This window comes from Megachile rotundata, chromosome 12 (genome assembly GCF_050947335.1).
Source record: "Megachile rotundata isolate GNS110a chromosome 12, iyMegRotu1, whole genome shotgun sequence".
Taxonomy (NCBI): Eukaryota; Metazoa; Arthropoda; class Insecta; order Hymenoptera; family Megachilidae; genus Megachile; species Megachile rotundata.
This window is the reverse complement of record NC_134994.1, coordinates 12,172,417-12,195,330: the sequence shown is the minus strand read 5'-3', so window position 1 is coordinate 12,195,330 and position 22,914 is coordinate 12,172,417. Positions and strand designations below refer to the sequence as shown.

Below are 22,914 nucleotides of genomic sequence, written 5' to 3'. Positions count from 1 at the left end.
TTATGCAAACTTTGATGTAACTAAATATTGTCTCGAGAGAAGATTTTTATGCTCTTCTTTTGTAAAATTCCAGAACTCCCAAATTCCAAAATTCTCAAATTCCAACACTCTCAAATACCAACACTCTCAAATTCCAAAACTCTCAAATTCCAAATTTCTCAAATTCCAAAATTCTCAAATTCCAAAATTTTCAAATTCCAACACTCTCAAATTCCAACACTCTCAAATTCCAACACTCTCAAAATCCAACACTCTCAAATTCCAAATCTCTCAAATTCCAACACTCTCAAATACCAACACTCTCAAATTCCAAAACTCTCAAATTCCAAATTTCTCAAATTCCAAAATTCTCAAATTCCAAAATTTTCAAATTTCAACACTCTCAAATTCCAACACTCTCAAATTCCAACACTCTCAAAATCCAACACTCTCAAATTCCAAATCTCTCAAATTCCAACACTCCCAAATTCCAATACTCCCAAATTCCAAAACTCTCAAATTCCAAATTTCTCAAATCCCAAAACTCTGAAATTTCAACACTCTCAAATTCCAACACTCTCAAATTCCAAAACTCTCAAATTCCAAAACTCTCAAATTCCAAATCTCTCAAATTCCAAATTTCTCAAATTCCAAAACTCTCAAATTCCAAAATTCTCAAATTCCAAAACTCTGAAATTTCAACACTCTGAAATTTCAACACTCTCAAATTCCAAAACTCTCAAGTTCCAAAACTCTCAAGTTCTAAAACTCTCAAATTCCAAAATTCCCCAATTCCTCAACCCCTAAGTTCCAAAATTCCCAAATCCCAAAATTCTCAAATCCCAAATTTTCCAAATTCCATATCTCCTCTTTTTATCAAATAATCAACGTGTCCGAAACCTGTCCATCAGATCCAGCGATTCGAAAATCACACATCACAAAATTTAGATTAGCTCGGAACTCGTTTATCAATGGAACTTTTATCGAGTTTCCTCGTTACCGGTGCACCGTTAACCTGATCCATTACTTCCTGGTCTTGGTAACCTTGCCCTGCGAACTCGCGAATAATTTATCGTGATATATACGAACGGACACGAGTCGCGAAGAGGAATCATCGCTTCACGTGATCATCGTATACACACCATGTTTCCAGCATTTCAGATTCCAAGGTCTTGTACATATGTACCTCGTGTCGGATGCACTTTTGCAATAACGGTACGCGCATTTACGCTTTCCTCCGATCAGCTGGTCGACACGCGTGCAGAAACCGCTATACTTCAGATACAAGATGGCTGATCGAGGTTTATAGTAAACAATGTTCGATTTGAGAATGTGAGAAGTCTGACATAATTTCATGACATAAAATTGTCGCAAAGTAATGTTTGTATTATGTCAGTTTGAAGGTTGAAGCCGTATGAAGATGGCTGTACAGCCATTTTGTACATATTCTAAATACAAAGTGGCTGACTGGCATTTATAATGAACAATGTTCGATTTGAGAATCTGCAAAGTCTGACATAATTTCATGACATAAAATTGTCGCAAAGTAATGGTTGTGTTATATCAGTTTGAAGTTTAAGGCTCCGTGAAGATGGCTGCACAGCCATTTTGTTGATATTCTAAATACAAAATGGCTGACTGGCATTTATAATGAACAATGTTCAATTTGAGAATCTGCAAAGTCTGATATAATTTCATGACATAAAATTGTCTCAAAATTATACTTGCGTTGTACCAATTTAAAGCTTGAAGCTTTATAAAAATGGCTACACAAACATTTTGTTAATATTTCAAATACAAAATGGCTGACTGTTATTTATAACAAACAATAATAAATTTCAGAAACTATAAAATCTAGCTTGATTTTATGACATAAAATTGTGACAAAATTATAGTTGTATCATACCAATTTAATGCTTGAAACTCTACAAAAATGACTGCATAAAAATTATATTAATATTTCCAATACAATATGGCTGCCTATTACTTACAACAAGTAATGATAAATTTCTTGAACCGTAAAGTACACCACAATTTGATGACATAAAAGTATCACAAAATAACACTTATATTACATTAATTTAAAGTTTGAAACTCGATAAAAATGCACAACCATTTTGTACACAGTTCGAATACAAAATGGCTGACAGCAATAACAGTACGCGCATTTACTCTCCGATCAGCTGATCGACACGCGTACACAAAAACCGCTATCGATCAAATGTCTGACGAAAGTTCTTTGAGATATGGTTAACCCTTAACGGTCATACTGCGGTATGAAACGAACTCAGCCAATTTAGCTTCAATTTTAGCCACTTTACATCCTGAAAATCTGAATAAATACCTTTTTTGAAACCCTCGTATTTTTACTATTTTTTTGCTCAAACTGTTATATCTCGAGAGCCCTCAGCCAAAGTTTCAGCTCTTTATATTAAAATCGAAAAAAGTTTGGCATTTTTCCGTAAAAACGGTTTTCAATTTTTTCTGAATTTCTTTTCGCATTCAACTTTTGCATTTACTGAAATACGTTGAAACGACTTTCAAAGATTATTTATAATTTTTTCTGTAAAGTTAAAGTAGCTTATTTTGGGGAAATATTTTAGCGGGGTCTTAAACGTACCAGTGTGTCAAATATTTTATTCTGAAACAGTCAGACGTGTAGTCAGTAAGTTGACTCGCGTTATATCGCCGTTATTGAAATTATAAGAGTAGCTAAGCTAAACAATAGACTGATGATCCCATCAGACACAAATGTACACTAATATTCACATTACTAAAAATTTGTAAATAAATTTTGCTCCAGTATTAACCAAATCTATCTTGAATTAGTATCTTGAGTATCTAAGAATTATTTTCGGCGTCGAGCATTGTTTTCCCGAAAATTATCACCAGTTTATAATGAAATGTTTTACGAGGCACTTTGATTGTACAGCGTGTTAGGTAAGCATTACATAAAATGGCTGGTAAGTGATAAAGTGTACAAGGAAGCGCGATAGAAACTCTTCGTATCGTCTTTTATATTTGCAACGCGATACCCGTAAGGAGATATTACATTGTTCGAGATTGTTGCATTTTTTAATTCAACACTATGGTTTCTGTTTCGATACAAGCATACGAAACAGAAATAACAATCTGTGTCTTACAGTGCTTAAAATTCAAATGCATTGGGTTGAAAGTTGTGCTGAAAAGTTAGGTTATTTTGAAAACAAAAATTGTAGTATATTTACTGTGCTATATATACAAAATTGTTTATGGCAATATAGTTGAATATTCGCAATGAAATTTTTCACTCAACCTAACGCTTTCAACAATTAATCAGAAAGCAAGTTTCATCCCTTATATTTAATTTTGTCATCAAACTAAATTTAATTTAATTTTGTAAAAAATGTTTATACCTTGCAAAGTTGAAAAAGTATAAAGTTTGTAGTGCACGCGTCTGACAAGTTGGCATGTGGAATAGGATTCGATTGCCAACTAACCACAAACACAAAATTGTAATTAAACAGCACCCCTCATAAAATCTAACAACAAATCATAAATTCAACAGCATCTTCCAAAGTAATTGACCTTAAAAAAATAAAATAAAAAAATAGCAAATTTAAATTTAAACATACTTATTACTACAACTTTGAACAAACTTTAATAAAATCAAAATAAATTGAACTTCTCAGAACAATGAACTTTTTAGAACAAACTGAGATTATTTTTTCAATGTGTTCAAATGCAATAAATTCTAAAATTGTTTTTAGAAATAAATGAATAAATTAAAAAAGTTAAGATGTGACTTGCTTTCTCTAAGAAATAGACATATAAGAATTATACAAAAAGTGTAGTTAGTACTTACTGCCCCTTGGACCGTAGAATTTCACGGAAAATTCGTTTAATCCTCCTAGAATCGTCACCTCATGCTTGCTTTCTATTCTGTGAGCCGGTTAAGGAAGGTGAATCTGTAAGAATATTGAAGGGAACACGAGGATCGAGCCGCGTACAATTGAAAAAAAGCCACGCGAGACGTTCAAATAAGAAGCGAAAACACGGGGCGCAAATATTTAGCGTCGACGAGAAAACGGTGCAATGAACCGAAGGAAATCGATATGGAAACTAGTACAAACGAGGGATATCTTGTCAAAAATCTACCCTGACATCACAATTTTTTCCATGATAAATTCGTGTGCAAATATTAATTGTGCCACTTAATAGGATGGTGACGTTATTAGGGTGTTCAGATGAGGATTAGGGTGATGTTCGATATATTGCCGTTTGAGATTTCGATATTTGGACATTTTTTTATTTTATATGGTTCGAATTTTCAAATTTACAAATTCTCGAAATTCAAAATTGGGAAAATGAAATTTTTGGGATCTCAAATTTGAAAGTTCCAAAATTGCAAAAATTCCCAAATTGTTCCAAAATCTCCAAATTTCCAAATTTTTTAAATTCCTAAATTCCTAGAGTTCCGAATTTCCAAAATTACTAAATTCCCAAATTCCAAATTCCAAATTTCTCAAATTCCAAAACTCTCAAATTCCAAAATTCTCAAATTCCAAAACTCTCAAGTTCCAAAACTCTCAAGTTCCAAAACTCTCAAATTCCAAAACTCTCAAATTCCAAAACTCTCAAGTTCCAAAACTCTCAAATTCCAAAATTCTCAAATCTCAAATTTCTCAAATTCTAAAATTCTCAAATTCCAACACTCAAATTCCAAATCTTTCAAATTCCAAATCCCTCAAATTCCAAAACTTTCAAATTCCAAAACTCTCAAATTCCAAAACTCTGAAATTCCAAAACTCTCAAGTTCCAAAACTCTCAAATTCCAAAATTCTCAAATCCCAAATTTCTCAAATTCTAAAATTCCCAATTCCTCAACCCCTAAGTTCCAAAATTCCCAAATTCCAAAATTTCCAAATCCCAAATTCCAAAATTTCCAAATTCCAAATTTCTAAATTCCAAAATTCAAAATATGCCTCGCGTTATATCACCGCATTCAAGTACATCTTCTCCCTACCTCTCACAACATAATACTTTAACGTCAACATATTTTAAAAAACAGATAAGTGTACAATGAAAGTATATAAATGTTAAAAAAACTTAAATTGATATCGATAACTCTACAAATGATAATTAAGAAAAAAGTTCACACATCCTATTAAATTTCTCCTATCAAGTACTTCCACTCTTAATGATTTTTAGAAAGAAAGAAAGAAAGAAATGAACGATCTACTTCAGCTGTGTAAGACACTTGAATGTACAAGAGAATAACGTGAAATTTCGATGTAATTTGTCTTTAATGTATCTCCACACTCTGAGTGCACATTACAAAGTACTTTTAGATCTGTGGAAATAAATCATAGTTTCTCTGAATACGATAAGACGATTTCTGAAGTTCCTGTATTCTCAAGGTTTAAATTTTCAAAAATCACAAATTCCAAAATTCTTAAATTCCAAAATTTCCCAATTCCAAAATTTCCCAATTCCAAAATTTCCAAATTCCAAAATTTCCAAATTCCAAAATTCTCAAATTCCAAAATTACCAAATTCCATAATTCTCAAATTCCAAAACTTTGAAATTCCAAAATTCCCAAATTCCAAAATTTCCAAATTCCATAATTCCCAAATTCCAAAATTCCCAAATTCCAAAATTTCCAAATTCCAAAATTTCCAAATTCCAAAATTTCCAAATTCCAAAATTTCCAAATTCCAAAATTTCCAAATTACGAAATTTCCAAATTCCAAAATTTCCAAATTCCAAAATTTCCAAATTACGAAATTTCCAAATTCCAAAACTTCCAAATTCCAAAATTTCAAAATTTCAAAATTTCAAAATTCCAAAATTTCCAAATTCCAAAATTTCCAAATTACGAAATTTTCAAATTCCAAAATTTCCAAATTACGAAATTTCCAAATTCCAAAATTTCCAAATTCCAAAATTTCCAAATTACGAAATTTCCAAATTCCAAAACTTCCAAATTCCAAAATTTCCAAATTCCAAAATTTCCAAATTACGAAATTTCCAAATTCCAAAATTTCCAAATTCCAAAATTTCCAAATTCCAAAATTTCCAAATTCCAAAATTTCCAAATTACGAAATTTCCAAAATTCCAATATTAGCAAATTCCATAATTCCTAAATTTCAAAATTCTCAAAATTCCCCAATTCTCTAAATTCCAAAATTCCCAAGTTGCAAAATTCCTAAATTTCCAAATTCTCAAATCCCAAAATTCTCCAATTCCCAAATCCCAAATCCTATCATTAAAAATTCCCAAAATTCCTAATTTCAAAAATTCCAAAATCTGCAAATTTCCCAAATTCTAAAATCCTAAAATTCCAAAATCATTCTCGACTTCCCTCTTAGCCAAACCCAGATTCCCAAATCCCCGGCCCATAAACTTGTCCAAAGAGTTAAAATCGATGAAGTTTCCACCCTAAACTCGTAAACCCCGGTATTCAGTGATTCTCGAGAACACGGTATTGGACGTTTTACGAGACTCAACCCTTTCCGTACGTTGAACGAAACCATTTCTTTCAAGCACATTCAGTTTCATCGTGGAATAAAAACGGGAACGTCGAAAGAGTCGCTGGAAGAAGCAAAACAAAAGTTTCCAAGCGCGTTTAATAATACACCGACGTTGCTCGCGGTTCTGAAATTATCTAGCACGCGCCGTCGAATTTCAAGCTACGTTTAATTTTAATCGTTGCGTTGTTGCTCGTCTTGTTTAGTCGGATACTCAATGACATTCATTAGCACGCATCGAGCATCGGCGTCGTTCTGTCGTTGAACCGCGTTAGCCCGCAATTTTCACGTGAAATTGATCCCGATTCGCGACTGAATAGTTCGCGGGGTTGTCGTGCAGGAATCGGGGTCGGAAACCGGCTTCGAAAACAAGCAACGCGGCCACGATGCTGAAGAACGGAACTAACCGGCTGACTTTGGAGAAAGTTCAACAAACAATATTTTGCGAGCCGTGCGCTTTACCATCACACCGATCCGGGAAACGAGACGTAAAATAAACGGATTATAATATATTGACCATCTACCTATCGCCTTTTTGTCTGCCTGTTTACGAGAACAGGTGGTAGGAATTTTCAAATTTAACACTGAACCTACCAGCATATGTGTACTTAATTTCAAATTAAAAATAAAGAAACAAACGACGAAACATAAATTAGTACATTTATTCTTTATCTTGATGAAAATCAATTCTGAATTCAAGAAATGTATTTTAGCAAATTGTGTTCCTTATAATAAGAAGCTTGTGGAGCGGTCATTTTAGTGTTAATTGATTAGTTGCTGCATTTATATATTTTTTTAACTGACGAATTTAATTGATGCATTACTGTATAGATTATTTGGAAAAATTTCCTAACTGACAATTTACTAAATTAATAAATTAAATTAGGAAAGTAAACTTGTAAATTTATAATTTTAAAAATGAGTAACTTTGAAAATCAAAAATTTGTAACTCCTAAAAAAATTAATGTAAAAATTAGAAAAGTGTTTTTCAAGAAAAATTTTACAACTTTGCTATATATGAAAAGAGACTGCTTCTGCGCGCACCCTAAGGTTCACACCGAAAGAGTAACGACAGTGATTTTTCCGAAGCACACAAGATAAATAAAGTTCAAAAGCTGTTTAGCGTGTAAAATATGGATCGTATGCTTTTAATTTCCATCGACTGGTAACGGGTCCGTGAGAGAGCACGCGATCGTTGAAAAGGAAAATCAAATTACGACGATGTGTTATTCAACGTACGGTAAACCACTTTCTTGTTTTGGCAAGCGGTTACACCGAGGCGAACGTTACGGAGCTCTCACCTGGGGCTGCTTCGAGCTTTGTTATACGGAAAGACCAGACTACCGTGAACGCACTCGATTCTGACGTATATTCTCGCAATTATGGCGCTGGATACGCATAAATCGAAATCTATGAACTAGGATAACTGCATCAAGCTTCATATATTTCAAAATGTTCGTATTTGAAGAACGTCAAACCTCAAATGTACAGAATTTACAAATTTGCATGTTCAGTTCTGAATTTGCACATTTGTAAATTTAGAGGGAAGTCAGAAATTTAAAAAAATTAATCTAATTTAAAACATTTCTAATAATTAACATCACGAATAACCAATACTACTAATAATTAACATGTACATATTCTACAGACACAAAAATATTAAACGACATAATAAAAATCCTACAACCCCAGACAAAATTGTTTTGATGAAATGCATATCATTCTAAATAAAAAAATTTGCAACGAAAAAACCGATTTTTCATCTCTGAACAAGAACCCAGTTAAATTTCTCAACAAGCGAATTGATATATTCGATATCAACAACCCACTTCAAATATTGGCGGGAAAAGGTTTGAAATAGAAGAGTTTCAAATACACAATACAAATCGAAGCGTCACGATACAACGAATCGATATTGTATCCGAGCTCTGTAAACAAACATTTAAAATACTCACTCCCTGTATTCGAATGGAAATATCGAAAAATTGAAGAGTTTTACCGAACCAGTTTATAGGTTATGTCGGACGGATTGAATGACCCCGATTCCAACGAGATTTTCCAGAGACTCGCATACGAAAGATATACTAGAAAAGGGATGGAAACGATTGCGGATCCTGAGAAACCGTTACAGAGCATTTACTTCTTGTTGTTTACAATGTCGAGGGAGCAGAGTTGAGTCTCTCGCACTAATCTTGTTTGAGTGAACCACACTGTGTGGTATTTCGACAATTTACTTAAATTAAATTCAATTCATTATGCGACAGAGTGATACTTGCGTGTTTCTTGCATTAATAGAAGCTACATCATTATCAGATGAAAGCAAACGCACACAGTTCATCTATAAAGATGGACCATCTAGATAAATCGTGCAAGGTAATTATTCTAATCATCGATTAGAAGAAAGTTGATGACACAACTTTGACGCACACGGTGCGTCAAACGCGATCCTATTTCGCAACGTTGGCAAACGGGAGAATGAAAAACAAGGAGGTGCCGGGTTCATCTCGCGTCCAATGCTTGACCTTGTTTACGGCCAGGATTGCATAGACCTTTCGCTATCGGTGTGGGTTTCAGTGTGTGTCTCGTTTCGCATACATTACGAGGAGAGCCAACGCCTCGTGCCGTTCTTATCGTTGGCAATTTTTACGCCGGTCAGAAAATACACCGGGACTATCTGCGCTGTATACAATGTGCGTCCCTCATCAGACTAACGATTCGTTACGTTTAGTTTCCACGCGAAACATTCGCTCGAATTCGTCCCGTTCGCAACGCTCCAAACGCCACGTATCAAGGCCACGAATAAATAACGAGAATGAAAGAATTCTGTACGCATAGAGCTTTTGTATTATGTATTTTTGCGCCGAGTCAAAAATAACGTTAGAATTATATGAACCATGGAGTGGGGTGAAAAATGGCGGAAAGGGAATTCGGTGAAACGTTCGAAAAATATCGGTCAAGAAATAAATATTCGGACAGTTTTTCAGACGGAACATTTATGACTTTTCGCACGCAACGACAAAAAATTGGCGTGGAAGGAAAACGTGTCCATGTTCGAACTTATCGAACATCGAAGATAAGAGGGCATTTAGAGGCACGCTTTCCAAAAATAAAATACTGCCAAGGGCGCGGAGCGTGATGGATATTTTAAACAATCGTACCATCTGCGCAGATAGATACGACATCGATTCGCACGTGCAGTTTATTTGGATATACGCGACGCAGCCGCGTGCAAATTTTCGTGTGTGCACTCGAGAGTTTAGTGGTCCTCGTCGTTGCCGTAACTAGGGCTTTTGTTGGGAGCTAATTGGCCCCTTAGCTGTGATAGTGATAATATTCCGTATCAAGCATTGTACAGGGGTTTTTGAACATTTTTATTGGTAATTTAGGTACTTGGGAATTTGGAAATCGATATTGGAATTTGGGGATTTAGGAATTGCGGAATTCTGTCGAATTTTTTTCGCACCATGTGCGTCTGGAAGTTTAACAATAATAGAATGACACACCACGTGCGTCTCACATTAATGACACACTGTATCCTACATTAATGATACTGCATTAATGACGCGTCATATACGTCCTACATTGATATTGATAATCCACCAAATGTGTTCTACCTTCAGTTTTTGATACAACTGCTTACCATATGCGACTACTACATTCGTCAATCAACCTTAACGCACCATATGGGTCCTATACTAATCAGTCGATATGACACATGCTATTTGAATCGTCTGATATAATAATGACAAATCATGTATTCTACTCTAATCTTGTGGTACAGCAATGACACACCATGTGCGTTCTACCAGTCACTTAATGCAGCCTTGAAGTATTGACATGTATGCTAATCATCCGATACAATAATGACACATGTTGTATTCTCATTTTTTGGTGCATCGATGAGACACGATGTGTCCATTCATTAAATGTAACCTTGAAGTACTATTCCTATTGGAATCATCAAATACTATATATGTTTTACTCCGCTAATCCAATATAAGGAGTGACGCACCCTGTGCGTCTCACTCTACTAATCTCGTACAAGAAACTATTCAGTGTGTGTGTATTATATTTAATAACTGTATGATAGTAATACATTGAATGTCCCTTTCCAAATTTAATAAAACCAATGACGCACCGGGTGCGTTTCTATTCACAGATGACACAATGACACACCTGGTGCGTCACCTTACAAGTCCGATAGAACCAGTGACACACCTGGTGCGTCGTACCTCAGAAATCTGATAGAACCAGTGACACACCTGGTGCGTCGTACCTCACAAATGAAGTAGAACTAATGACACACATGGTGCGTCGCATCTCACAACTCTAATAGAACCAATGACAGACATGATGCGTCGTACCTCACAAATCCGATAGAACCAGTGACACACCTAGTGCGTCGTACCTCACAAAATTAACCTAACCAATGACACACCCAGTGCGTTGCACCTCACAACTCTAATAGAACCAATGACACACCTGGTGCGTCGCACCTCACAAATCCGATAGAACCAGTGACACACCTGCTGCGTCGCACCTCACAAATCCGATAGAACCAGTGACACACCTGGTGCGTCGTACCTCACAAATTTAACCTAACCAATGACACACCCGGTGCGTCGCACCTCACAACTCTAATAGAACCAATGACACACCTGGTGCGTCGTACCTCACAAATCCGATAGAACCAGTGACACACCTGGTGCGTCGTACCTCACAAATTTAACCTAACCAATGACACACCCGGTGCGTCGCACCTCACAACTCTAATAGAACCAATGACACACCTGGTGCGTCGCACCTCACAAATCCGATAGAACCAGTGACACACCTGGTGCGTCGTACCTCACAAATTTAACCTAACCAATGACACACCCGGTGCGTCGCACCTCACAACTCCTATAGAACCAGTGACACACCACGTGCGTCACGTAAAACCTGAATACTAATAAAATTGAATCCAGTATTAAGACCATACACATTCTCAGCACAACGAATCAAATGAAAAATCGTATCAAAAGAGATTTCCATATTCTGAAAAAGAGAAGCAAATCAACAGCTTTCACATCGAACCATTCACTTCAATACGCGATCTCTATACGCCTATAAATCAAGTTTTCCCATTTCTTTGTTACGAACAGAATCGATCCCGAACAAATACCCGGGACGTTTATTAACTTCGATCTCCGATGTTTAGAGAATAATTGAAAGTTCGTCGAGTCGGCTGAACGCGCAAGATCCACGGAGGTGGACAGTTATTGAAACACGCGCTGCTCCACCGGTAAAACTGCATTACGAAGATAGAGTTCTTGCGCACTTTTCACGTATGCTCGCATGCCTCCAAAGCCATTACGGTGAACCATTAACCGTCCATACCGAGAACCTTGTTAATTAGCCGCGTAATTGATTAGCTTGATTTCGACGGACGGACAAGGAACCTTCTGATAGGTCCATCGAGTATCGTCGATCCATAATTGAATTACTTCCGGTACCGTGTCTGCGTGTGTCTCAGTTGGCCACGCCGTTAGAGGAATAATGAAAATTACGGATATTCGGGGTGTTCGGCAAAGTTTGTTCTAAACTTTGATGGTCAAGTCACGTGCGACGTACACTTTCATCTAGCAACAATTTACACTGTTTTATTCGATTGACTTGATACCAAGTTATATGCAATTTTCACTGATAATTTGCATTAAGTTTTCTATTATTTTAGAAGCTAGCTAACTTGATAAATGTGTGTACATTTTTTGGAACATATTTTGAAGAGGGTTCGCCCAAACTAACTCGAAGGGAGCATAAGGAGACACACTGTTAATTTAAAACAGAGATGAAGTATGTAGATTGAAACAAGAGTTGATCCCCAAATTTGAACTATGATAGAATGTTTCTACTCGACTATACCCCTTCTTTCTATTCAAGAATTATAGTCCCCGTTTCATACTGTTTTCCCAATTAAAATGAGACTGGAATAGGTAATAAAAAGAATGTTAATACATTCGAAGGTGTGTATATAAATATGTGGTTGCAACTCTAGAAGAGGAAGCAGACCTTGTCATTCGTGTCATGTAGGCGTTCAAGGTGAGCCTTCGCGATCATACGATGAACACTAATAGATACGTTTTATAACACTTTAAACAGTATTTTTTAATACGTTTCGATTTGTGTCAACAACGTAATGTATGCGACGACTATAACCGCGAAATTTATGCTGTTCAATTTGTCGTGAAACGATATAGTGGAAAGACAAGTTACTAAGACTATAATAACTCTTGCAAAATTTTGAACTTTTGTAATTTGCAAATTTAGGGATTTGGAAAAATTAGGATTTGGAAATATAGGGATTTGGGGATATGGGAATTTGCAGATATAGGGATTTAGGGGTATGGGGATTTGGGAAAATAGGGATTTGGGAAAATAGGGATTTGGGAAAATAGGGATTTGGGGATGTATGGATTTTGAGATCTAGGGATTTGGGGACTAGGGGATTTTGGGATCTAGGGATTTAGAAGTCTAGGGGTTTGGAAATCTAGGGATTTTGAGATCTGGGGATTTGGAAATCTAGGGATTTTGAGATCTAAGGCTTTGGAAATATAGTGATTTTGAGATCTAGGGATTTTGAAATCTAGGAATTTGGAAATCTAGGGATTTTTAGATCTGGGGATTTGGAAATCTAGGGATTTTGAGATCTGGGGATTTGGAAATCTAGGGATTTTGAGATCTAAGGATTTGGAAATCTAGTGATTTTGAGTTCTGGGGATTTGGAAATCTAGGAATTTTGAAATCTATGGATTTTTAGATCTGGGGATTTGGAAATCTAGGGATTTTGAGATCTGGGGATTTGGAAATCTAGGAATTTGGAAATCTAGGGATTTTGAGATCTAAGGATTTAGAAATCTAGTGATTTTGAGTTCTGGGGATTTGGAAATCTAGGGATTTTGAGATCTGGGGATTTGGAAATCTAGGAATTTGGAAATCTAGGGATTTTGAGATCTAAGGATTTGGAAATCTAGTGATTTTGAGTTCTGGGGATTTGGAAATCTAGAGATTTTGAGATCTAGAAATTTGGGAATCTAGGGATATTGAGATCTATGAAATTTTTGACCTATAGAGTTAGACTTTAGGGGTTTAGAGACCTAAGGATTTCTGGAGATAGGAATTTGTGAGCCTAGGGATTTTTGTGTCTATGGAATTTCTATCTAGTGATTTTTATATAGTAATGTTTTGTATAGTGATTCCTTGAATGTGGGAAATTGAGCACCTAGCGTTTTGGGATCTAGTGATTTTTGCATCTATAAATTTTTGAAATCTAGGGATTTTTTTAATTTGAGAATTTTAAATCTTCAAAAGAGAGAAATTTTGAGAAATTAAAAATTTGGAAATGTAAAAATTGAAGAATTGGGGAATTTAAAAGCTTCGTGACTCATCGTAAGTAAACTAGAAAAATAAAAATGGTAATCAAATATTACTAACGATGGTTGATGATACTAATATAGGTCTAAGCAACAAAAACGAGGGTTGTACGTGAAACATCGGTTTTCCCTAAGTTTACGAAACTACGCAGACTGAAAATACAAGTACTGTCCACCTCTCCTACATCGCGAACGAAAGAATGAAATTCTTGGCAAAGAAGCAAATTTTCCATCGAATCGTGTGCCTCAGAAAAATAACGAAGGCACCAGTAGGAATTGGTCGCTAATGCATATTCTATAATAACGCGCGGAAACGGCTTTCACCGTTATTCAAAATGGAAATATTTACCTAACTGAATTGCCAACAAGTTATACGCTATAAAATCCGAAAGCTGCGCCATTCTCCTGTTGATGCAAATTTGGATGGGTTATTTTAAACATCGCACGAAATTTTTCCGTCGACTCGCGTTCATTCCTTCTAACGTATCATTCTTATTTTTATTCGTTTATTCGATGAAACTCGACTGTTTCGTTTCAGGATACCATTGCCATGAGTTGTACCGCGACTTTTCCCTCAAACCGTTTGTTTTTCTTTCAAAAAGTTCCCGTAAACAAGCGAAAAATCATTTTCTAGTTAAATAGAGTCGAAGAAATTGTTGCTGCGAAACGGAGAGATTTTTAACGAAGTTTATATTTAAAGAGAAAAGCAATCATACTTTTCCATTATCTCGAACTAAATTAACCGTAACGTTATCAGTCTAGTTTTCTTCAAATGTTATACCATTTTTTGTGGTATCAATTTATTTAAAAACCTTGTCCCAGTTTACTCGCGTTGAGATAATACTATCAACGTAATCTATTTGTTGAAATCGAAATAGAAAAAATATTAAATACACTGAAATGTGGTACAGTGATGTGTACAATAAAAAAATGCAAAATCTAGGCTCAATTTAAAGAACCATTAATTTTTAAGATATTTTAAGTATTATTGTTAATATTCGAATATATTGAAATATTGCATATGGTTGAAACGAGATAACTGGAAATGTATTCGAAATTCATAAAGATATTATTATGTACTAATTCTTCACAGAGAAATTTGTAAACGTGTTTATATCGAGCGAAGCGATGCGAATGAACGCATCCAATTCACTTTGCCCGACGAAGCGCTTGCAAATTTAATGTAAGCTTCAACAAAGACTGATCGATGGTTACGAGACACGAAAGAACGTTGTATAGAGAGAGACTATCATCGTTCTAGAAAAACTGACATATTCGTGTATGGACGTCAGTACAGTGGCGAGAACGATAGACTTTCCTAGGGAAAACGGTAACTAAAGATAAGAAGACTCAGTACTTACTGATTTTTAATTAATGTGCATCAGATTTTTCTAATTTTTCAAATTATTAAAGTTCCAAGTTTGAACTTTACAAATTTAGAAAATTTCAAATTTGAATTTAATTAAAATTAATTCTCTCATTTATTATTTACAAAATTTTGCATAAAAAACAAACGATAACATTTTCGTGATACTCGGAATCAAAACGACAAATCTGTATGAACTCTGATTAGAGGAAAACAGACGTTAACGATCGTTGACCACGTTTTTTATCCGCGAAGCTATATCTTTGTTCTTTACACCTGACTGAAATGATTACCACAGACAAGAACAGAAGTCATTAGTCACTATCGTCGCGTGATTTATCGAAGATGACGTTTCGTAAAAAATTCCATCGAATTTAACTTGGTATTGGTGCCGTCTTTTGTTTGTGTATTTACAACTTTAAATTCACTCCATATTCATCAAACTTCTAAATTTCGAAATTTAAAAATCTGAAATCTAACCAACCAAATACCAAAGACCTCTTTTCCCTACACCGTAGTTTCCCCTAGGGAAATCTACAATGCCCTCCACTGTACACGCTGTTCTTTGACGCGCGAAATTTAAATATTTACGCTCGCCACGAACGCACAAATGATTATCACTAAAACACGTTCGTAACTGTTAACCTGAGGCGAAATACTTATCAAGAAATAAAATGTCTCGACACGTAATTGGACGAAACAAGAAAGTCTATTGTAACATAATAGCTAACCTCTAAAAATCAGCGTTCGCTATGTGTCGAGCTCACGAGATAAAGCTGCGCGCACACGGGCGCAATAACGTCGAGTCAGCTGGTTAAAAACAGCTGTGTCCCGTCATCGACGAAACAAGCAGTTAAACATTCCTGGCCACCGTGAAATAATCATTGACATTGCACCGTGTGTCGTTTCTCGTCGACCTATAAACCAATCGTACCTGATAAATAACCGATATCCACGGTGTTAACACGCACATGCATATACTGCGTAGGTCTTGCACTTGCAAACCATGCGTACGCCTCTCTCGAATCGCAAGCACGTGCGATAGAGCGAAAGAGAAAGAAAGAACGAGAACAAGATATAAAGGGGTGGGGGTAAGGAGACCGAGTGGGGGGTCACGGGAGAAGGAGGCACGGGGGAAAGGGGAGAAGAGGAAGAAAAAAAAAAAGAAGACGGAGATACAAATAGCAAGTAGGAGAAATAAAAGTGAATTTCAAGGATACAATTTGAGAACGTCCGTGTCCATACGTCGTTTTCCAGCGCTGGGGGACGACATATTTATCTATTAAAACGCAGCAGAGCCCTTCGCAGCAAGTCCTTGAATCAGCTGAGCTCGATCGTCGTTCAGGAAGGGCCTCTGCACTGCTACAAAGTTATTAGCCGCACAACAGAAGTTAGTCTTTCACCAACCGTGATATAACACACTGTTTTTTCCCGTGGACGAGCAAGTTGGTATCACGAAACGAAAAAAACAAAGACACGCGCGCGTGATGGTCGCTAGATGTTCGACGCCTCGACCGCGAAAGAAAACGACACCCGGACGAATTTTGCGACGTCAGCGTTTAACGATGTTTCCTACGGATGAACGAGCGTAGGATCCCTCGAAGAACGGCGATATCGAAAGGGTTCTCCTCTTTGTCCGAGCGGACCGAGACGAAATCCTCGGGCTAGAGGATCATTTCACCATCACCGACGATGTATCCGTTCCGTTGGACTTTTACCGTCGACACGTTTCTCGCGCACACAGAAAACAATTCTTTCCCCTAAAACCTCCTCCGCCTCCACCACTATGGAACGCCTGTTCGAGGTGCACCCCACTGTCAACTCACAGACTTCACCACATCTGATTCCGTTTCTGTACTGCTCTCTTGCTCGCTGCTACCTCTGTCTTACGTCGTGCCACTGGATGCGCGCGCACCGTATGTACAAAATCCCTGCTGCTCGTCGCGAATCACCACTGATTCCTTCGTTTCGATAATGTCACTAGAATTATGGTAGACGATACGGCCAAACATCGTTACGTTTTTTCTGTTTTTTATTTTCGTGTCTTTTTGAGTTGCGTTTGTGGTGCGTGTACACCGACGGGCATGGTAGACTTCCATAGGGAAAATGGCTCTGTAGGGGAAAAGATCCCCCACCACTCTACAGTTGCTGAGTGGTGAATTTTCGGTTAGAAATTTTGAATTCCTATACTCTTCAATTCGAAAATTGCGAAATTTGGAAATGTAGGAATTTGGAAAGTTCAACAAATTTAAAAAATATTCGAATTTGGAATTTGAAAAATTTGGAAATTTGAGAATTCGTAAATGTAAGTACTCGATACTTTTGAATTATGGAGGTCTGAGAATTAAAAAATTATTAAATTCACATGTTTGATTTCCGAAAATCGAAGTAAGTGGTGGGGTACTTTTCTACACTAATTTTGATCCAAAGGAAGCCTACATTGCACCTAAGTGTACTTTTATTCATGCAATATCGCACGTAAATGACGTCTCCAAAAAATTACGACGAATTTTTCATGAGTCGCGGGTGTTTTAAAGCGGGGGCCTGAGTTCTGGGCAATGTTTTGAATCGCCTCATACCGGCTCTTCTTTAACGCTGTATGTACGAATTTCCTTTATTATATGGCACATAGTTACCCGAAATATTACAAACATGCTGCATTGTATATTTTTAATTTATAAGACAAAAATAAACGGCAAAAAACAATTATTGGTGAGATAAGAAATAAAGTTCCATAATATCATTCTTATTGAAAACCTATACATATTTATAAAAATCACTAGTTTGGTAACACTGTAAAATAGTATGAGTTGATGACGTAATGAAATTTAAATTTAAATTACATAAATAATAACATTCATAATACCTATATAATTGCTGTAAATAATGTATGAGAGTATTATAAAAAAATATATAAATACCTTTTTGAAACAACAATGTGAAATCCAGTATCTGTTCAATTTTAACCAACATGACATTTGGAATTAACCCCTTCTACACATATTGTAGGGTTAGTTATACAAGTTTTCAATGGTACAGTTACAAGGAATGATGTTATTCCACAATAATTACTCCGAGAGAAAAAATAAATTCCACTAATGGTTTAAAAGAAATGGAATTGCACAATAAATCGGATGTTTAATAGTTCGTGATTTACCCGGACGTTTAATAACGTGAAAACAAAAGACATAACTATAATGACACATAAAAGTCTATGTTTCCATATGTAAAATTGTCATATATATATAACATATAGCGTTACATAATATTTAACAATTTAACAAAATTATTCTAACAAATTGGTTTACTTAAAAAATATATAAAAATTACGAATATAAAATTTCGAATAATACATCAAAAAATGTCCTATTACATATAATACTAAAATTCAATAATGTAAACATGCATAAAAATTTCTTCTTTCTTTCTTCTTATAGCCCTAATACATTACATTTTATTTTTACGTCACATTCAGTTATTAAGAAAATATTATAACTAATAATATAATACAAAGTTTGTTTCGAAATTACCATTCATTAATAAGATCTCGTTAGATACATTACAAGTAGAAAATACTAATTCCTATTGCTGCAAATATAAGTACTATTTATAAGTAGCTAATGTGCACTAGATTGGTTCTATTCAAATGTTACAAATTTATTACATCTTTCTGCTTCGCTTCTACTTTGTTGCATGCACATCTTAGTCTGTAAGAATTAATGCACTGAAGTTTGTTAAACATTTGCATTAAATATATGTAATACACAAAACGTATCTGAGGAACATAATACTGTCAAATATAAGAATGAAAAATATCGGATGCACATGTTCAGTATTATTTAACTACAATTAAATGCACATTTATGAACATTAATTACGGATAAATGCCCAATATTGATATGTATTATAAAAAGACGGAATAGATTAAATATCGTTTAAGAAAATAAGTGTCGCAAGATTGTTGAATTCGTTGGAAGATTATTACTGTAAGCATGGCAATGAGATTCTTTTTCAATTTCCGGCAAAGGTAGTTTGCGACATATAGAAAAGAGTTATTCAAAAATTATGATATTTAGATTTTAAATGGAATGTTTTATGAAATGACTCCGGCTACACGTTACCCTAACGCAATTATGTACGAAAATGAACGTAATGAAAAACATCCTGTATAAAATAACTTTTCTCATTCGCTTCATTTATAAAATATTAAGTACTTAAATATCATCGTAAAAAATTGCTAGATACTAAGTTGCATTATAAAAATGGTAAAGCTTAAAAAATATTATTTTTAATAAATAATTAATTTTGGTATTAAGAGATTGCTTTCCAGTATATCATCAGTCCTTGCATTCTCTATGACTATTGAAAAACCTTAATTAATTTATATTCATAGCATTTACATGCTATAATTAAGTACAAAATTGTTGATTGGTCGATTGCCATGCTTTTGTTCTTTTATAAAATATGTATACTATTTACTCTACCGCCGCTTTTCGTGCAAACGCTGTCAAAGACAACATCTCATTTGGATCGGTAGATAAACGCGAAAATTCAATTTCTTCGCTAATACTATTTTCTGGAAAAGATTAAATTGAGATTAAACGAACGATATAAGAAAACAAAACTGTACTAAAGACAAATAAAAACTTACAATAAATAAAAAAGAATGGAAGATTAATGTAATTACCGGATGGTTCGATGGGCCATTGTTTATGTGATGGTGCATACAAGCACAATAGTGCTATGATATAAATATTCCACATTCCATAGACTCCGGTGAAAAATGCAGATGTCATTTCCAAATGTAAGTCTTCGTCCCATTTCCACTGTCCTTCTGCAACCTGAAAATTTTTTATGATAATGTTTCATATTATTAATTTCTTTACTTTTCTGATATTTGATATGTAAGTTTAAGTTAAATACCTGGCCAAGCATAAATCCAATAACGGTTAAAGATGCGCATAACAGCGTAGTAATCATCAGAAATTTAAATCGGTATATTACTCCTTCATAATGTAAACGTCGTGCAGAACTCATGCTAGGTAATGCAGCTCTTTTTGCGCTAATATTCATGAATACATTCCATATCATGTAAGATAAAAATATTAAATACACGCCAGCAGATATACCGGCTAAAATGATGAATGATAACTGTATTTTTTTTAAATTAAGGAACATAATATGTTGCGAATAAAGATAAAATTACATTTAAACAATTGAAAGGATTTGAAAGGATACAGCAAATTTAGTCCCAAGATCTGTAACCCAAATTGAGTAGAATGGATTTCTTAATTGTACACCACGTTCACACATATCAAATACAAATAATGAGAGGCAACCAATTCCTACTGCAGACAGATGACGCCAGTAACATTTTAACGAATTTCTTTGTTCACCTTCCTAAAAAATAAGTAATTATGTAAATCATGTAAAGAAACACGATTATTAAAAAATTTATGAAAGAATCAACTCACCTGTATCTGTTGAGACAAAGTCACATGTAAAAAGATTTATATCATTAGTGTTTTAAAATCATATTATTTTTATACACTAACTTCACATTCTTACCATAAGATGTTCTCCAGCAAAAACAAGCCAAAAAGATAAAAGAATTGCATAGAACACTCCTTGTTTAATATCTCCCAATAAAAGCATAAATGGCATGTCATAAGCAAGAGTCAAATATTCCAAAGGAGCTATAAAAATTTATGTTTAAACAGAAAGAATAAATTGTGTAACAAAAGTGAATAATATATGACTTACTGTTTAAAAATGTTAGAGCTATGCCTAATGCCAAAAGTAAATATTCCAAAAGAGCTGGGGATCTTGAAAGCATATGTACTCTTCTCCAATACCAAGCAAGAACGCATATAACAATGGGAAAGTAAACGGTTTTCAAACTAACCCATACCTTTGTAAATCCGCCATTTTGATTGATAGCCTAAAGTATATAAAAAGCACATTTAATTTTTAATTCTACATATAAGTATTATATTTTGAATGCAACGTATATTTACTGTAAGCCATAAATCAGTTATGTGTCCCAAACCCTGATTGATATTTTTATCTGTATCAGCAGGAAGACGAATATTTAAAAGATAGTAATCATGGAACAAAGAGCCAAGTTCAAATAATGGGACCACCTTGCAATTGTAATTATATTGTTCCATCGCCTATAAAATAGTTAGACATAAATGCCAAAAGAACATATATTAATTAAATATGACTATAATAACTTGTATATTTACATCATCAATACTACAGTCCAAAATTCTTTCTACCACAGAGGCAGCATAAGGTTTCCAAGCCTCATCTGGATCACCTTTGTTTCTGTAAGCGAGTCTTGCATCTAATGTGATTTTTGTCTTAGGAGCTGTAGGAATGTAGATTAATACAAAAGATTAGCTCATAATCATAAAATATTACATTGCATATGTGTTGATAAATTACCAATTTCTATTTGACTATGATAAACAATATCCACTTGTAGAACACCTATCAAATTTTGTTGCCATCTGGAGTAATCAAGTTGCATGCTATATCGAGGACCAGGCATCTATAAAATTAATGAATATTGAAATTATAATTGAATTCACATAGCTTTTACTTTTATAATAAAATTTACCTGAAATGTATAAACAACTTGGTATGCTTGATGATGGCTATCAAAACTAAAACGGTTCATATCAACAGCAGTACAAGCTCCTTTTCCTCTTGGATAAAACCATTTATTTCCTCCTGGCTCAGATCCATTTACACGAATATCTTCGCAAGGTGTACCAAGTATATTCTGACTACTAGCAGGAGTTGGAGCTAAATAAAAAATACACAGTCTTTTTATTTCTAATATTAAGTTGTAGTACTGAGTTTCTACGACTAAAGTTATTAATAACTAAAATTAATATTTTGTTTAAATAAAATTCCATTTTCAAATAACAAAATTTATAAACAAACTTTTAAGAATCTTAATACTCAAGCTAAATGTATGTAACTTTATATTAATCTCTATGAGGACTTTAAGATAAATGTAAAATTAAAATTGTAATTTTATTGTATTTGAAAAATTTAAATACTTTTTCACTCACCAATCAGTCCACCAATTAAAAAACAAATTATTTGTGCGATAATCAGCAGTACAACTAATACTGAAAGTTTTTTACCGCTTAAATTTTCTATGATAGTCCCTTGCATCTTTTTGTATATAGCTACTATCAGTGATTACACTGCTGCTATTTTCAATTGTTTACAGTATTGTTTAATCAAAATATAATGTCACCGAAAAGGACGCACAAACAGACGCGTTTGTCCGAAGAGTATATGAAGAGCAGTTTAACGTGCTTTTCGAGTAGCTTCGGTTTTCAAAATGGAAGCTACATCTTACCAATATTTGCAAAAATTCTTGCGAAATTCTCTAAAAAGATATCGCGGACCAATCATCTCATATTCAATGCTACCAACGATAATATTAATAATTTGCAAAATATATAAATATTATCGTTGCTGTGACTTTTCAATAATATAATTTTGAATACTACCGGAGATTCTTGAACATTATCGAACATAGCAAAGTGCATCGACTTTTTTAATGAAAAAAGTCGATCGATAGATTGATCGATAGAATAAACTTTGTTGTTCGATTAATCGAG

General features: G+C 34.6%; 2 protein-coding genes across 5 annotated transcripts in view; both read right to left on the bottom strand.

The window, feature by feature from the left end:
* Nucleotides 1–17,122, bottom strand: part of UbcE2H (ubiquitin conjugating enzyme E2H) — a 54,853-nt gene extending 37,731 nt beyond the window's left edge. For all 4 annotated transcript variants that reach the window (XR_013040082.1, XR_013040081.1, XR_013040083.1 and 1 more), the window contains exons 1-2: nucleotides 16,489–17,122; nucleotides 3,824–3,900 (exon numbers count right to left, since the gene is read on the bottom strand). Coding sequence is in view for 1 of the 4 variants with exons in the window: in XM_076537914.1 (XP_076394029.1) it covers nucleotides 3,824–3,900; nucleotides 16,489–16,541 (130 nt within the window). In the remaining 3 variants the exon portion in view is untranslated. The remainder of the gene's footprint in view (nucleotides 1–3,823; nucleotides 3,901–16,488) is intronic.
* A 1,961-nt stretch (nucleotides 17,123–19,083) lies between these two features.
* On the bottom strand, nucleotides 19,084–22,809 carry wls (Wnt ligand secretion mediator). The gene is made up of 12 exons (XM_003706714.3): nucleotides 22,354–22,809; nucleotides 21,894–22,081; nucleotides 21,719–21,824; nucleotides 21,517–21,641; nucleotides 21,286–21,441; nucleotides 21,032–21,209; nucleotides 20,837–20,964; nucleotides 20,743–20,748; nucleotides 20,507–20,668; nucleotides 20,192–20,419; nucleotides 19,956–20,109; nucleotides 19,084–19,844 (listed from the first exon to the last, which is right to left on the bottom strand). The coding sequence occupies exons 1-12, from the start codon at nucleotides 22,457–22,459 to the stop codon at nucleotides 19,744–19,746; spliced, it is 1,638 nt and encodes a 545-aa protein (XP_003706762.1). The 5' UTR covers nucleotides 22,460–22,809; the 3' UTR covers nucleotides 19,084–19,743.
* Nucleotides 22,810–22,914: the final 105 nt, after the last annotated feature.

What these genes read in the sequence shown, in the direction of transcription:
- wls (XM_003706714.3), bottom strand. Translation starts at nt 22,459, where the DNA reads ATGCAAGGGACTATCATAGAAAATTTAAGCGGTAAAAAACTTTCAGTA. An exon ending in TGGACTGTAGTATTGATGAT is followed by an intron (nt 21,442 to 21,516) that starts GTAAATATACAA and finishes ACTATTTTATAG; the next exon opens with GCGATGGAACAATATAATTA. An exon ending in AGCTCTAACATTTTTAAACA is followed by an intron (nt 20,965 to 21,031) that starts GTAAGTCATATA and finishes AAATTTTTATAG; the next exon opens with CTCCTTTGGAATATTTGACT.